Source organism: Mustela putorius, unplaced genomic scaffold, assembly GCF_011764305.1.
Source record: "Mustela putorius furo isolate JIRA1106 unplaced genomic scaffold, ASM1176430v1.1 tig00002080_pilon_pilon_pilon, whole genome shotgun sequence".
Classification (NCBI taxonomy): Eukaryota; Metazoa; Chordata; class Mammalia; order Carnivora; family Mustelidae; genus Mustela; species Mustela putorius.
In genome coordinates this window covers 177,786-195,854 of record NW_025421943.1, presented here as the reverse complement: position 1 = coordinate 195,854, position 18,069 = coordinate 177,786, and the positions used below count along the sequence as shown (strand labels likewise).

The window sequence follows — 18,069 nt, the reverse complement described above, 5'->3', positions numbered from 1 at the left end:
AGTTGGTAAGTTCTTCATAGATTTTGGGTACTAGCCCTTTATCTGATAAGGTATTGGCAAGTATCTTCTCCGATTCTTTAGATTGCCCTTTAGCTTTTTTGATGGTTTCCTTTGTTGTACAAAAGCCTTTTATCTTGGTGAAGCCCCAACAGTTCTTTTTTGCCTTTGTTTCCCTGCCTTTGGGATGTGTCTAGCAAGAAGTTGCTGTGGCCAAGGTCAAAGAGGTTGCTGCCTCTCTTCTCCTCTAGGATTTTGATGAATTCCTGTTGCTTGTATATGTGTCTTTGTGCGTCTGTGTTGATACAAGTATATAAGTACATATGTGCATATATGTCCATATAAATATATATTTATTTTATTCACTTATAGCTCACAATTTGCTGGTGATTTCCTCATCCGTGTCCAGTTTCAATTCAGTTACAGAAGTGCTAAAGGATTAGAGAGGCACATAGTCAGACACCACATGTCATGCCCTAATGACTTTTTCCCCCCATTTAAATAGCTGCAGCTGCCCTCTAAGTATGAACTGGTCAATCTTTAAAAATTCATGCATATCATCTAATTTAACCTGCTAGGTCACTTCTCATTAGAAATGAGGCTTTATTTAGAGGATAAGGACTATGTTTGGCCTACAGATAAACAATATATCAATCTGTAAGAAGTTCTATACTGTCACCCTAATCCCAGTGTGTAACAGCCTTTTCTGGTAGAATTTATTTCAAATTCAGCTGCAGTTGAGAGGTACAGATCTATTTGACCCCAACTTGTTTCATGACCCTCAATTCCATTCATTGCATGCTTACTCTTCATGCTTCCTGGTTGCCTTTCTTACCCCTCAGGCAGGGTTAGTGGCTAAAGACCCGAGGCAGAGGTTCCTTCCAGTTTGGTGGTAGGTTTAGAGCACCAGCCTCACATGGGGGGCCGAGCTCTGGAGGGTGAGGGACAAATCCAGGATCCATTAGCTGCATCCTTTCTGCTGACTCCTCCTTCCTCCAAATAAATTTTCCTCCTCCCGTTCCTACTCTAGTAGACTCTTATCCACAATCGTCAAGGGTGGACAAATATGAACAAACCCAGGAATCAAAAAGACTCTCTCTAAAGCCTGTTATTCCTTTTTCCACCTACCTTCAAAAGACATAGAATATTACATATAGTGCCTTACCAAGAGAAGACATTACAAAGAGTATCACAGGGTCTCTGTATTCCTATGTGTGAGCCTGAGACCAAACATCCCAAATCTCAGTGCGTGTGTGTATATTTGTGTGTGTAGAGATACTTATTTATGTATGTTTTCATCATAGCTCACATCACTTCGGAGAGTCCTTCAGTAGATGGGGCTGTCCATTCACTCTGGCCAGGGCTAAAGGATTAAAAACAGACACGGTAAGACATCACATGACTTCCAGACTTACTTACTTAGTTGAACTTATAAACTCACTGACACTTAGAAAGTTCACGTACAAATCAATTATTTGAAATCTAATATCTCGATGGCCTAGAAATGAAGACTTACGTGTTTGTAATAAGTATTTTGGACCTAGCAAAAACACAGATGACTCCAGGATCATGTAGAGATCTTAACTACAGAGCCTGGCCAGTGTGGAACAGCCTATTATGGTGGAACTGATCTCAAATTCACCCTCAATTTGCAGGTATGCCTCCTTCTTTCCCATCTAATTTCCTGCTTCTCCAGTCCCTCCTTCACCACCTTTCACCTCTCAAGCTTGCCTTCCCTGCTCTCAGATGGTGTCAAGAAACTGGCAGGTCTGGAACAGGGGCTCTTTCCACGTGACTGTGGCTTTGGGAGAGTGGCTTCACATGGTGGCAAAGCTCTGGAGGGTGAAGGATCCAGGATTCATTAGCTCCTTTCTTTATGCTGAGACCTCCTCTGCCCCCTGCCTACTGCTACCTCCTCCTGTCTTTAATAGCATTCTGTCCCTTCTTCACCCAATCAACTAAGTCTCATACACAGGCATTCTGGAAATCTCTGAATGGTTTTGATTGGTAGTCACCAGGGGGAAGAAGGATCCTCCTAGGACATGTTCTTCTTTAATGCACCTGGAGCCAAAAAGCAGAAACAGTTGCCTCTTGGTGCTACATTGAAAAGATTCAAAAAAGTCAAACACACTGTATTGTTGCAGAAGTTCTTAAGAATGACCATGAGATTTTTAATGACTGTTTCAATCTCCTTACTGGTTATAGGTCTGTTCAGGCTTTCTATTTCTTCCTGGTTCAGTTGTGGTAGTTTATATGTTTCTAGGAATGCATCCATTTCTTCCAGATTGTCAAATTTGTTGACGTAGAGTTGCTCATAGTATGTTCTTTTAATAGTTTGTATTTCTTTGGAGTTAGTTGTGATCTCTCCTCTTTCATTCATGATTTTATTTATTTGGGTCCTTTCTCTTTTCTTTTTGATAAGTCGGGCCAGGGGTTTATCAATTTTATTAATTCTTTCAAAGAACCAGCTCCTAGTTTCGATGATTTGTTCTATTGTTTTTTTGGTTTCTATTTCATTGATTTCTGCTCTGATCTTTATGATTTCTCTTCTCCTGCTGGGCTTAGGGTTTCTTTCTTGTTCTTTCTCCAGCTCCTTTAGGTGTAGGGTTAGGTTGTGTACCTGAGACTCCTCTTGTTTCTTGAGAAAGGCTTGTACCACTATATATTTTCCTTTCAGGACTGCCTTTTTTGTGTCACACAGATTTTGAACCGTTGTATTTTCATTATCATTTGTTTCCATGATTTTTTTAAATTCTTCTTTAATTTCCCGGTTGACCCATTCATTCTTTAGAAGGATGCTGTTTAGTCTCCATGTATTTGGGTTCTTTCCAAACTTCCTTTTGTGGTTGAGTTCTAGCTTTAGAGCATTGTGGTCAGAAATTGGGAAATGATCCCAATGTTTTGGTACCGGTTGAGTCCTGATTTAGGACCGAGGATGTGATCTATTCTGGAGAATGTCCCATGTGCACTAGAGAAGAATGTGTGTTCTGTTGCTTTGGGATGAAATGTTCTGAATATATCTGTGATGTCCAGGGCCAGATGGCTTCCTGGGGGAATTCTACCAAACATTTAAAGAAGAACTAATTCCTATTCTCCTGAAACTGTTCCAAAAAATAGAAATGGAAGGAAAACTTCCAAACTCATTTTATGAGGCCAGCATCACCTTGATCCCAAAACCAGACAAGGATCCCATCAAAAAAGAGAGCGATAGACCAATATCCTTGATGAACACAGATGCAAAAATTCTCACCAAAATACTAGCCAATAGGATTCAAAAGTACATTAAAAGGATTATTCACCATAACCAAGTGGGATTTATTCCAGGGCTGCAAGGTTGTTTCAACATCCGCAAATCAGTCAATGTGATACAACACATCAATAAAAGAAAGAAGAAGAACCATATGACACTCTCAATAGATGCTGAAAAAGCATTTGGCAAAGTACAGCATCCCATCCTGATCAAAACTCTTCAAAGTGTAGGGATAGAGCGCACATACCTCAATATCATCAAAGCCATCTATGAAAAACCCACTGCAAATATCATTCTCAATGGAGAAAAACTGAAAGCTTTTCTGCTAAGGTCAGGAACACGGCAGGGATGTCCATTATCACCACTGCTATTCAACATCGTACTAGAGGTCCTAGCCTCAGCCATCAGACAACAAAAGGAAATTAAAGGCATCCAAATCGGCAAAGAAGAAGTCAAATTATCACTCTTCACATATGATATGATACTGTATGTGGAAAACCCAAAAGACTCCACTCCAAAACTGCTAGAACTTGTACAGGAATTCAGTAAAGTGTCAGGATATAAAATCAATGCACAGAAATCAGTTGCATTTCTCTACACCAACAACTAGACAGAAGAAAGAGAAATTAAGGAGTCAATCCCATTTACAATTGCACCCAAAACCATAAGATACCTAGGAATAAACCTAACCAAAGAGGCACAGAATCTTCACTCAGAAAACTACAAAGTACTCATGAAAGAAATTGAGGAAGACACAGAGAAATGGAAAAATGTTCCATGCTCCTGGATTGGAAGAATAAATATTGTGAAAATGTCTATGCTACCTAAAGCAATCTACACATTTAATGCAATTCCTATCAAAGTACCATCCATCTTTTTCAAAGAAATGGAACAAATAATTCTAAAATTTATATGGACCCAGAAAAGACCTCTAATAGCCAAAGGGATATTGAAAAAGAAAGCCAAAGTTGGTGGCATCACAATTCCGGACTTCAAGCTCTGTTACAAAGCTGTCATCATCAAGACAGCATGGTACTGGCACAAAAACAGATACATAGGTCAATGGAACAGAATAGAGAGCCCAGAAATAGACCCTCAACTCTATGGTCAACTAATCTTTGACAAAGCAGGAAAGAATGTCCAATGGAAAAAAGACAGCCTATTCAATAAATGGTGCTGGGAAAATTGGACAGCCACATGCAGAAAAATGAAATTGGACCATTTCCTTACACCACACACAAAAATAGCCTCAAAATGGATGAAGGATCTCAATGTGCGAAAGGAATCCATCAAAATCCTTGAGGAGAACACAGGCAGCAACCTCTTTGACCTCAGCTGTTCTTCCTAGGAACATTGCCAAAGGCAAGGGAAGCAAGGGCAAAAGTGAACTATTGGGATTTCATCAAGATCAAAAGCTTTTGCACAACAAAGGAAACAATTAACAAAATCAAAAGACAACTGACAGAATGGGACAATATTTGCAAATGACATATCAGATAAAGGACTAGTGTCCAAAATCTATAAAGAACTTAGCAAACTCAACACCCAAAGAACAAATAATCCAATCAAGAAATGGGCAGAGGACATGAACAGACATTTCTGCAAAGAAGACATCCAGATGGCCAACAGACACATGAAAAAGTGCTCCATATCACTCGGCATCAGGGAAATACAAATCAAAACCACAATGAGATACCACCTCACACCAGTCAGAAAGGCTAAAATCAACAAGTCAGGAAATGACAGATGCTGGCGAGGATGCGGAGGAAGGGGAAGCCTCCTACCCTGTTGGTGGGAATGCAAGCTGGTGCAGCCACTCTGGAAAACAGCATGGAGGTTCGTCAACATGTTGAAAATAGAACTGCCCTATGGAACAGCAATTGCACTACTGGATATTTACCCTAAAGATACAAACGTAGTGATCCAAAGGGGCACATGCACCTGAATGTTTATAGCAGCAATGTCCACAATAGCCGAACTATGGAAAGAACCTAGATGTCCATCAACAGATGAATGGATCAAGAAGATGTGGCATATGTACACAATGGAATACTATGCAGCCATCTAAAAAATGAAATCTTGCCATTTGTGACAACATAGATGGAACTAGTGCTTAGTGAAATAAGTTAGGTGGAGAAAGACAACTATCATATGATCTCCCATATGAGGAAGTGGTGATGCAAAATGGGGGCTTAAGTGGGTGGAGAAGAATCAATGAAACAAGATGGGACTGGGAGGGAGACAAACCATAAGTGACTCTTAATCTCACAAAACAAAGTGAAGGTTGCTGAGGGGAGGGAGGTTGGGAGAAGGGGGGTGGGGATATGGACATTGGGGAGGGTATGTGCTTTGGTGAGTGCTGTGAAGTGTGTAAACCTGGTGATTCACAGACCTGTACCCCTGGGGATAAAAATATATGTTTATAAAAAATAAAAACATTAAAAAAATTTAAAAAAATTAAAAATTTAAAAAAAAGAATAACCATGAGAGACTGTGGACTCTGAGAAACAAACTGAGGGATATGGAGGGGAGTGGGGTGGGGGACTGGGTGAGCTTAGTGGTGGGTATTAGGAGGGCACGTATTGCAAGGAACACTGGGTGTGGTGCATAAACAATGAATCTTGGAACACGGAAAAGAAACAAGATGAAATGGGGAATAAATGAATATATTAGGAAACTTCATCTTTTTCTTTTTTAATTTACTTTCAATTTAATTAACATATACTGTATTTTTGTTTCAGAGGAAGAATTCAGAGATTCATCAGTTGCATAAAACACCCAGTCCTCATTACCTTGAGTGCCTTTCTTAATGCCCATCACCCAGTTACCCCATCCCCCCCCCCCGACCTCCCCTTCATCAACCCAGTTTGTTCCCTATAGTTGAGAGTCTCCGATGGTTCCTCTCACTGCTTTCCTCTTTTCCTTCCCTTCCCCCATGCTCATCTGTTTTGTTTCTTCAATTCCACATGAGTGAAATCAGATGGTATTTGTCCTTCTCTGACTGACTTATTTCACTGGGTAAAATATCCCGTAAGTTCCGTCCACGTCATGGCAAATGGCAGGATTTCATTCCTTTTGATGCTGAGTATATATACGCCACATCTTCTTTACTCACTCATCTGTTCATAGACGTCTCGCATCTTTCCATAGTTTGGCTATTGTGGACACATTGTTGCTAGGAACATTAGGGTGCCTGTATCCCTTCAAATACTATGTTTTTATTCTTTGAATGAATATCTACTAGTGCAATTGCTGGGTTATAGGGTAGCTCTATGATTTTTAAATTTCTGAGGAACTTCCCTACTCTTTTCCAGAGGGGCTGACCGGTTTGCATTATTCCACCAACAGCATTCGAGGGTTCCCCTACTCTACCACCTCACCAACATCTGTTGTTCCCTGAGTTGTTAAATTTTAGCACTTGCCACTGGTATGAAATGGTCTGTCCTTGTGGTTTTGATTTGCATTTCTCTGAGGCTGAGTGATGTGCAGCATTTTTTCCATGTGTCTATTGGCCATCCATATGTCTTCTCTGGAGAAATGTCTGTTCACAGATTCTGCCCATTTCTTGACATCATGTTTTGGGTTTTGGGGTGTTAAGTTTGGTAAGTTCTTCAAATATTTTGGATACTAGCCCTTTATCTGATAAGGTATTTGCAAGTATCTTCTCCCTTTCTGTAGGTTGCCATTTAGCTTTGTTGATGGTTTCCTTTGATGTACAAAAGCCTTTTATCTTGGTGAAGCCCCAACAGTTCATTTTTGTCTTTGTTTCCCTGCCTTTGGAGATGTGTCTAACAAGAAGTTGCTGTGGCCAAGGTCAAAGAGGTTGCTGCCTCTCTTCTCCTCTAGGATTTTGATGAATTTGTATTGCTTGTGTATGTGTCTTTGTGAGTCTGTGTTCATACAAGTATATAAGTACATATGTGCATATATGTCCATATAAATATATATTTATCTTTATTCACTTATAGCTCACAATTTACTGGTGATTTCCTCATCCATGTCCAGTTTCAATTCAGTCACAGAAGTGCTAAAGTATTAAAGAGGCACATAGTCAGACACCACATGTCATGCTAGACTGACTCCCCCTCCCATATAAAGAGCTGCAACTGCTCTCTACGTATGAACTGGTCAATCTTTAAAAATTCATGCATATATCATCTAATTTAACCTGCTAGGTCACTTCTCATTAGAAATGAGGCTTTATTTAAGAGGATAAGGACTATGTTAGGCCTACAGATAAACAATGTATCAATCTGTAAGAAGTTCTATACTGTCACCCTAATCCCAGTGTGTAACAGCCTTTTCTGGTAGAATTTATTTCAAATTCAGCTGCAGTTGAGAGGTACAGATCTCTTTGACCCCAACTCGTTTCATGACCCTCAATCCCTTCATGGCCTGCTTACTCTTCATGCTTCCTGGTTGCCTTTCCTACCCCTCAGGCAGGGTCAATGCCTAAAGACCCGAGGCAGAGGTTCCTTCCAGTTTGGTGGTAGGTTTAGAGCACCAGCCTCACATGGGGGCCGAGCTCTGGAGGGTGAGGGACAAATCCAGGATCCATTAGCTGCATCCTTTCTGCTGACTCATCCTACCTCCAAATAAATTTTCCTCCACCCTTGACCACTCTAGTAGCCTCTCATCCACAGTTGTCAAGGGTGGACAAATATAAACAAAAGCAGGAATCAGAAAGACTCTTTCTAGAGCCTGTTATTCCTTTTTTCACCTACCTTCAAAAGACAAAAAAATATTACAGAGTGCCCTACCAAAAGAAATTGTTACAGAGAGTATCACAGGTTCTCTGTATTCCTATGTGTGAGCCTGAGAGCAAACATCCCAAATCTCAGTGTGTGTGTGTGTGTGTGTGTGTGTGTGTGTATTTGTGTGTGTAGAGATACTTATTTATGTATGTTCATCATAACTCACATCACTTCGGAGAGTTCTTCAGTAGATGGGGCTGTCCGTTCCCTCTCGACAGGGCTAAAAGATATAAAACAGACAGAGTAAGACATCATGTGACTTACAGTCTTACTTTCTTAGTGGAACTTATAAACTCACTGACACTTAGAAAGATCATGTGCAAATCAGTTATTTGAAGCCTAACATCTCATTTGCCCTAAAAATAAAGATTTACATGTTTGTAGTAAGTATTATGGACGTAGCAAAAACACAGATGACTCCAGGATCAAGTACAGATCTTCACTACTGAGCCTGGCTAGTGTGGAACAGCCTATTATGGTGGAACTGATCTCAAATTCACCCTCAATTTGCAGGTATACCTACTTCTTTCCCATCTAATTTCCTGCTTCTCCAGTCCCTCCTTCACCGCCTTTCACCTCTCAAGCTTGCCTTCCCTGCCCTCAAACGGTGTAAAGAAACTGGCAGGTCTCGAACAGGGGCTCCCTCCACGTGACTGTGGCTTTGGGACAGTGGCTTCACATGGTGGAAAAGCTCTGGAGATTGAAGGATTCAGGTTTCATTAGCTCCTTTCTTTCTGTGAGGGCTCCTCTGCCCCCTGCCTACTGCTACCTCCTCCTGTCTTTAATAGCATTCTGTCCCTTCTTCACCCAATCAACTAAGTCTCATACACAGGCATTCTGGAAATCTCTGAAAGGTTTTGGTTAGTAGACACCAGGCAGAAGAAGGATCCTCCTAGGAACTGTCCTTCTTTAATGCAACTGGAGCCAAAAAGCATAAACAGTTGCCTATTGGTGCTACATTGAAAAGATTCAGAAAGACTCAAAGACACGGTATTGTTGCAGATTTTCTTAAGAATAACAATGAGAGACTGTGGACTCTGAGAAACAAACTGAGGGTTTTGGAGGGGAGCTGGTTCAGGGGCTAGGTGAGCCTGGTGCTGGGTATTAGGAGGGCACGTATTGCAAGGAACACTGGGTGTGGTGCATAAACAATGAATCTTGGAACACTGAAAAGAAAAACAAGATGAAATGGGGAAAAAAAAAAATATATTAGGAAACTTCATCTATTTCTTTTTTTATTTACATTCAATTTAATTAACATATACCTTATTTTAATTTCAGTGGAAGAATTCAGTGATTCATCAGTTGCATACAACTCCCAGTCCTCATTACTTTGAGTGCCTTTCTTAATGCCCATCATCCAGTTCCCCCATCCCCCACAGACCTCCCCTTCATCAACCCAGTTTGTTCCCTATAGTTGAGAGTCTCTTATGGTTTGTCTCACTGTTTTCCTCTTTTCCTTCCCTTCCCCCATGCTCATCTGTTTTGTTTCTTCAATTCGACATGAGTGAAACCGTATGGTATTTGTCCTTCTCTGACTGACTTATTTCACTGGGTAAAATATCCATTAAGTTCCATCCACGTCATGGCAAATGGCAGGATTTCATTCCTTTTGATGGTTGAGTATATATACACCACAACCTCTTTACTCACTCATCTGTTCATAGACGTCTCGGGTCTTTCCATAGTTTGGCTATTGTAGACACATTGCCACTGGTATGAAATGGTCTCTCCTTGTGGTTTTGATTTGCATTTCTCTGAGGCTGAGTGATGTTCAGCACTTTTTCTATGTGTTTATTGGCAATACGTATGTCTTCTGGAGAAATGTCTGTTTATGGCTTCCGCCCATTTCTTGACTACATATTTTGGGTTTTGGGGCTTAAGTTTTGTAAGTTCATCATAGATTTTGGATACTAGCCCTTTGTCTCATAAGGTATTTCAAGTATCTTCTCCCATTCTCTAGGTTGCCCAGTAGCTTTGCTGTGCAAAAGCTTTTTATCTTGGTGAATCCCCAACAGTTTGTTTTTGCCTTTGTTTCCCTGGCCTTTGGGGATGTGTCTAGCAAGAAGTTGCTGTGGCCAAGGTCAAAGAGGTTGCTACCTCTCTCGCCCTCTAGGATTTTGATGAAATCCTATTGCTTGTGTATGTGTCTTTGTGAGTCTGTGTTGATATAAGTATATAAGTACATATGTGCATATATGTCCATATAAATATATATTTATCTTTATTCACTTATAGCTCACAATTTGCTGGTGATTTCCTCATCCATGTCCAGTTTCAATTCAGTCACAGAAGTGCTAAAGGATTAAAGAGGTACATAGTCAGACACCACATGTCATGCTAGACTGACTTTTCCCACCCATTTAAATACTGCAACTGCTCTCTACATATGAACTGGTCAATCTCTAAAAATTCATGCATATATCATCTAATTTAACCTGGTAAGTCACTTTTTATTAGAAATGAGGCTTTATTTTAGAGGCTAAGGACTATGTTAGGCCTACAGATAAACAATGTATCAATCTGTAAGAAGTTCTATACTGTCACCCTAATCCCAGTGTGTAACAGCCTTTTCTGGTAGAATTTATTTCAAATTCAGCTGCAGTTGAGAGGTACAGATCTCTTTGACCCCAACTCGTTTCATGACCCTCAATTTCCTGCATCGCCTGCTTACACTTCATGCTTCCTGGTTGCCTTTCCTGACCCTCAGGCAGGGTCAGTGCCTAAAGACCCGAGGCAGAGGTTACTTCCAGTTTGGTGATAGGTTTAGAGCACCAGCCTCACATGGGGGCTGAGCTCTGGAGGGTGAGGGACAGATCCAGGATCCATTAGCTGCATCCTTTCTGCTTACTCCTCCTTCCTCCAAATAAATTTTCCTCCTCCCTTGCCCAATCTAGTAGACTCTCATCCGCAGTCGTCAAGGGTGGACAAATATAAACAAAACCAGGAATCAAAAAGACTCTCTCTAGAGCCTGTTCATCCTTTTTCCACCTACCTTCAAAAGACAAAGAATATTACATATAGTGCCTTACCAAGAGAAGACATTACAAAGAGTATCACAGGATCTCTGTATTCCTATGTGTGAGCCTGAGACCAAACATCCCAAAACTCAGTGTGTGTGTGTGTGTATTTGTGTGTGTAGAGATACTTATTTATGTATGTATTCATCATAGCTCACATCACTTCGCAGAGTCCTTCGGTAGATGGGGCTGTCCATTCACTCTGGCCAGGGCTAAAGGATTAAAAACAGACACGGTAAGTCATCATATGACTTCCAGACTTACTTAGTTGAACTTATAAACTCACTGACACTTAGAAAGTTCAAGTGCAAATCAAATATTTGAAACCTAATATCTTGTTTTCCTTAGAAATAAAGATTTACATGTTTGTAATAAGTATTATGGACCTAGCTAAAACACAGATGACTCCAGGATCAAGTACAGATCTTAACTACTGAGGCTGGCTAGTGTGGAACAGCCTATGATGGTGGAACTGATCTCAAATTAATCCTCAATTTGCAGGTATACCTTATTTCCCATCTAATATCCTGCTTCTCCAGGCCCTCCTTCACTGCCTTTCACCTCCCAAGCTTGCCTTCCCTGCCCTCAGATGGTGTCAAGAAACTGGCAGGTCTGGAACAGGGGCTCTTTCCACGTGACTGTGGCTTTGGGACAGTGGCTTCACATGGTGGCAAAGCTCTGGAGGGTGAAGGATCCAGGTTTCATTAGCTCCTTTCTTTCTGTGAGGGCTCCTCTGCCCCCTGCCTACTGCTACCTCCTCCTGTCTTTAATAGAATTCTGTCCCTTCTTCACCCAATCAAGTAAGTCTCATACACAGGCATTCTGGAAATCTCTGAAAGGTTTTGGTTAGTAGACACCAGGCAGAAGAAGGATCCTCCTAGGACCTGTTCTTCTTTAATGCAACTGGAGCTAAAAAGGATAAACAGTTGCCTATAGGTGCTACATTGGAAAGATAAGAAAGAGTCAAAGACACGGTATTGTTGCAGATGTTCTTAAGAATAACCATGAGAGACTGTGGACTCTGAGAAACAAACTGAGGGTTATGGAGGGGAGCTGGTTCGGGGGCTAGGTGAGCCAGGTGGTGGGTATTAGGAGGGCACGTATTGTAAGGACTGGGTGTGGTGCATAAACAATGAATCTTGGAACACTGAAAAGAAACGATGAAATGGGGGAAAAAAAGAATATATTAGGAAACTTCATCTATTTCTTTTTTATTTACATTCAATTTAATTAACATATACTGTATTTTTAGTTTCAGAGGAAGAATTCCGTGATTCATCAGTGGCATAAAACACCCAGTCCTCATTACCTTGAGTGCCTTTATTAATGCCCATCACCCAGTTACCCCATCCCCCAAAAAGCTCCCCCTTCAGCAACCCAGTTTGTTCCCCTAGTTGAGAGTCTCCTATGGTTTTTCTGTTTTCCTCTTTTCCTTCCCTTCCTCCATGCTCATCTGTTTTGTATCTTCAATTCCGTATGAGTGAAATTGGATGGTATTTGTGCTTCGCTGACTGACATTTCATTGGGTAAAATATCCCTTAAGTTCCTCCCACGTCATTGCAAATGGCAGGATTTCATTCCTTTTGATGGTTGAGTATATATATGTCACATTTTCTTTACTCACTCTTCTGTTCATAGACGTCTCGCATCTTTCCATAGTTTGGCTATTGTGGACACATTGCTGCTAGGAACATTAGGGTGCCTATATCCCTTCAAATCACTATGTTTGTATTCTTTGAATGAATATCTACTAGTGCAATTGCTGGGTTATAGGGTAGCTCTATGCTTTTTAACTTTCTGAGGAACCTCCCTACTCTTTTCCAGAGCGGCTGACTGGTTTGCATTATTCCACTAACAGCATTCGAGGGTTCCCGTACTCTACCACCTCACCAACATCTGTTGTTCCCTGAGTTGTTAAATTTTAGCCCTTTCCACTGGTATGAAATGGTCTCTCCTGTGGTTTTAATTTGCATTTCTCTGAGGCTGAGTGATGCTCAGCATTTTTTCCATGTGTCTATTGGCCATCCATATGTCTTCTCTGGAGAAATGTCTGTTCATGGCTTCTGCCCATTTCTGGATATCATGTATTGGGTTTTGGGGTGTTAAGTTTGGTAAGTTCTTCATAGATTTTGGATACTAGCTCTTTATCTGATAAGGTATTTGCAATTATCTTTTCCCATTCTGTATGTTGCCCTTTAGCTTTGTTGGTGGTTTCCTTTGTTGTACAAAAGTGTTTTATCTTGGTAAAGCCCCAACAGTTCATTTTTGCCTTTGTTTCCCTAGCCTTTGGGGATGTGTCTAGCAAGAAGTTGTTCTGGCCAAGGTCAAAGAGGTTGCTGCCTCTCTTCTCCTCTATGATTTTGATAAATTTTTATTGCTTGTGTATTGTCTTTTGAGTCTGTGTTCATACAAGTATATAAGTACATATGTGCATATATGTCCATATAAATATATATTTATCTTTATGCACTTATAGCTCACAATTTGCTGGTGATTTCCTCATCCATGTCCTGTTTCAATTCAGTCACAGAAGTGCTAAAGGATTAAAGAGGCACATAGTCAGACACCACATGTCATGCTAGACTGACTTATCCCCCCCATTTAAATAGCTGAAAGGTCTCAGGTACACAATCTAACCCTACACATAAAGGAGCTGGAGAAAGAACAAGAAAGAAACCCTAAGCCTAGCAGGAGAAGAGAAATCATAAAGATCAGAGCAGAAATCAATGAAATAGAAACCAAAAAAACAATAGAACAAATCAACGAAAGTAGGAGCTGGTTCTTTGAAAGAATTAATAAAATTGATAAACCCCTGGCCCGACTTATCAAAAAGAAAAGAGAAAGGACCCAATAAATAAAATCATGAATGAAAGAGGAGAGATCACAACTAACACCAAAGAAATACAAACTATTATAAGAACATACTATGAGCAACTCTACGGCAATAAATTTGACAATCTGGAAGAAATGGATGCATTCCTAGAAACATATAAACTACCACAACTGAACCAGGAAGGAATAGAAAGCCTGAACAGACCCATAACCAGTAAGGAGATTGAAACAGTCATTAAAAATCTCCAAACAAACAAAAGCCCAGGGCCAATGGCTTCCCGGGGGAATTCTACCAAACATTTAAAGAAGAACTAATTCCTATTCTCCTAAAACTGTTCCAAAAAATAGAAATGGAAGGAAAACTTCCAAACTCATTTTATGAGGCCAGCATCACCTTGATCCCAAAACCAGACAAGGATTCCCATCAAAAAAGAGAGCTATAGACCAATATCCTTGATGAACACAGATGCAAAAATAATCAACAAAATACTAGCCAATAGGTTCAACAGTACATTAAAAAGATTATTCAGCACGACCAAGTGGGATTTATTCCAGGGCTGCAAGGTTGGTTCAACATCTGCAAATCAGTCAATGTGATACAACACATGAATAAAAGTAAGAACAAGAACCATATGATACTCTCAATAGATGCTGAAAAAGCATTTGGCAAAGTACAGCATCCCATCCTGATCAAAACTCTTCAAAGTGTAGGGATAGAGGGCACATACCTCAATATCATCAAAGCCATCTATGAAAAACCCACTGCAAATATCATTCTCAATGGAGAAAAACTGAAAGCTTTTCTGCTAAGGTCAGGAACACGGCAGGGATATCCATTATCACCACTGCTATTCAACATAGTACTAGAAGTACTAGAGGTCCTAGCCTCAGCCATCAGACAACAAAAGGAAATTAAAGGCATCCAAATCGGCAAAGAAGAAGTCAAATTATCACTCTTCTCATATGATATGATACTGTATGTGGAAAACCCAAAAGACTCCACTCCAAAACTGCTAGAACTTGTACAGGAATTCAGTAAAGTGTCAGGATATAAAATCAATGCACAGAAATCAGTTGCATTTCTCTACACCAACAGCAAGACAGAAGAAAGGGAAATTAAGGAGTCAATCCCATTTACAATTGCACCTAAAACGATAAGATACCTAGGAATAAACCTAACCAAAGAGACACAGAATCTATACTCAGAAAACTATAAAGTACTCATGAAAGAAATTGAGGAAGACACAGAGAAATGGAAAAATGTTCCATGCTCCTGGATTGGAAGAATAAATATTGTGAAAATGTCTATGCTACCTAAAGCAATCTACACATTTAATGCAATTCCTATCAAAGTACCATCCATCTTTTTCAAAGAAATGGAACAAATAATTCTAAAATTTATATGGAACCAGAAAAGACCTCGAATAGCTAAAGGGATATTGAAAAAGAAAGCCAACGTTGGTGGCATCACAATTCCGGACTTCAAGCTCTATTACAAAGCTGTCATCATCAAGACAGCATGGTACTGGCACAAAAACAGACCCATAGATCAATGGAACAGAATAGAGAGCCCAGAAATAGACTCTCAACTCTATGGTCAACTAATCTTCGACAAAGCAGGAAAGAATGTCCAATGGAAAAAAGACAGCCTCTTCAATAAATGGTGCTGGGAAAATTGGACAGCCACATGCAGAAAAATGAAATTGGACCATTTCCTTACACCACACACGAAAATAGACTCAAAATGGATGAAGGACCTCAATGTGCGAAAGGAATCCATTAAAATCCTTGAGGAGAACACAGGCAGCAACCTCTTCGACCTCAGCCGCAGCAACATCTTCCTAGGAACAACGCAAAAGGCAAGGCAAGCAAGGGCAAAAATGAACTATTGGGATTTCATCAAGATCAAAAGCTTTTGCACAGCAAAGAAAACAGTTAACAAAATCAAAAGACAACTGACAGAATGGGAGAAGATATTTGCAAACGAACATCAGATAAAGGACTAGTGTCCAGAATCTATAAAGAACTTAGCAAACTCAACACCCAAAGAACAAATAATCCAATCAAGAAATGGGCAGAGGACATGAACAGACATTTCTGCAAAGAAGACATCCAGATGGCCAACAGACACATGAAAAAGTGCTCCATATCACTCGGCATCAGGGAAATACAAATCAAAACCACAATGAGATATCACCTCACACGAGTCAGAATGGCTAAAATCAACAAGTCAGGAAATGACAGATGCTGGCAAGGATGCGGAGAAAGGGGAACCCTCCTACACTGTTGGTGGGAATGCAAGCTGGTGCAACCTCTCTGGAAAACAGCATGGAGATTCCTCAAAATGTTGAAAATAGAAGTGCCCTATGACCCAGCAATTGCACTATTGGGTATTTACCCTAAAGATACAAACGTAGTGATCCAAAGGGGCACGTGTACTCGAATGTTTATAGCAGCAATGTCCACAATATCCAAACTATGGAAAGAACCTAGATGTCCATCAACAGATGAATGGATCAAGAAGATGTGGTATATATACACAATGGAATACTATGCAGCCATCAAAAGAAATGAAATCTTGCCATTTGCGAAAACATGGATGAAACTAGAGTGTATCATGCTTAGCGAAATAAGTCAAGCAGAGAAAGACAACTATCATATGATCTCCCTGATATGAGGAAGTGGTGATGCAACATGGGGGCTTAAGTGGGTACGAGAAGAATAAATGAAAGAAGATGGGATTGGGAGGGAGAGAAACCATAAGTGACTCTTAATCTCACAAAACTAACTGAGGGTTGCTGGGGGGAGGGGGTTTGGGAGAAAGGGGTGGTATTATGGACATTGGAGAGGGTATGTGTTTTGGTGAGTGCTGTGAAGTGTGTAAACCTGGTGATTCACAGACCTGTACCCCTGGGGATAAAAATATATGTTATAAAAAATAAAAAATTATATAAAAAATAAATAAATAAAGAAATAAATAGCTGCAACTGCTCTCTACGTATGAACTGGTCAATCTCTAAAAATTCTTGCATATATCATCTAATTTAACTTGGTAGGTCACTTTTATTAGAAATGAGGCTTTATTTTAGAGGCTAAGGACTATGTTAGGCCTACAGATAAACAATGTATCAATCTGTAAGAAGTTCTATACTGTCACCCTAATCCCAGTGTGTAACAGCCTTTTCTGGTAGAATTTATTTCAAATTCAGCTGCAGTTGAGAGGTACAGATCTCTTTGACCCCAACTCGTTTTATGACCATCAATCCCTTCATGGCCTGCTTACTCTTCATACTTCCTGGTTGCCGTTCCTGACCCTCAGGAAGGGTCAGTGCCTAAAGACCTGAGGCAGAGGTTCCTTCCAGTTTGGTGGTAGGTTTAGAGCACCAGCCTCACATGGGGGCCGAGCTCTGGAGGGTGAGGGACAGATCCAGGATCCATTAGCTGCATCCTTTCTGCTGACTCCTCCTCCCTCCAAATAAATTTTCCTCCTCCCTTGCCCAATCTAGTAGACTCTCATCCGCAGTCGTCAAGGGTGGACAAATATGAACAAAACCAGGAATCAAAAAGACTCTCTCTAGAGCCTGTTCATCCTTTTTCCACCTACCTTCAAAAGACAAAGTATATTACATATAGTGCCTTACCAAGAGATTGACGTTACAAAGATTATCACAGGATCTCTGTTATCCTATGTGTGATCCTGAGAGCAAACATCCCAAAACTCAGTGTGTGTGGGTTGTGTGTGTGTATGTGTTTGTGTGTGTGTATTTGTGTGTGTAGAGGTACTTATTTATGTATGTATTCATCATAGCTCACATCACTTCGCAGAGTCCTTCAGTAGATGAGGCTGTCCATTCACTCTGGCCAGGGCTAAAGGATTAAAAACAGACACGGTAAGACATCACATGACTTCCAGACTTACTTTCTTAGTTGAACTTATAAACTCACTGACACATAGAAAGTTCATATGCAAATCAATTATTTGAAGCCTAATATCTCGTTTGCCCTAGAAATGAAGATTTACATGTTTGTAATAAGTATTATGGACCTAGAAAAAACACAGATGACTCCAGGATCATGTAGAGATCTTAACTACAGAGCCTGGCCAGTGTGGAACATCCTATTATGGTGGAACTGATCTCAAATTCACCCTCAATTTGCAGGTATGCCTCCTTCTTTCCCATCTAATTTCCTGCTTCTCCAGTCCCTCCTTCACCGC

The 18,069-nt window shown here is 40.4% G+C and overlaps 1 protein-coding gene across 1 annotated transcript in view; it reads right to left on the bottom strand.

Annotated features, from left to right (window-relative positions):
• The window catches only part of LOC123394245 (phosphatidylinositol 3,4,5-trisphosphate 3-phosphatase TPTE2-like), a 111,932-nt gene that overhangs the window by 78,040 nt on the left and 15,823 nt on the right, over positions 1-18,069 (bottom strand). Inside the window, exons 11-18 of the mRNA XM_045088001.1 lie at positions 17,667-17,720; positions 13,503-13,556; positions 11,180-11,233; positions 10,245-10,298; positions 8,168-8,221; positions 7,221-7,274; positions 1,307-1,360; positions 375-428 (exon numbers count right to left, since the gene is read on the bottom strand). Of these exons, the coding sequence (XP_044943936.1) occupies positions 375-428; positions 1,307-1,360; positions 7,221-7,274; positions 8,168-8,221; positions 10,245-10,298; positions 11,180-11,233; positions 13,503-13,556; positions 17,667-17,720 (432 nt within the window). The remainder of the gene's footprint in view (positions 1-374; positions 429-1,306; positions 1,361-7,220; positions 7,275-8,167; positions 8,222-10,244; positions 10,299-11,179; positions 11,234-13,502; positions 13,557-17,666; positions 17,721-18,069) is intronic.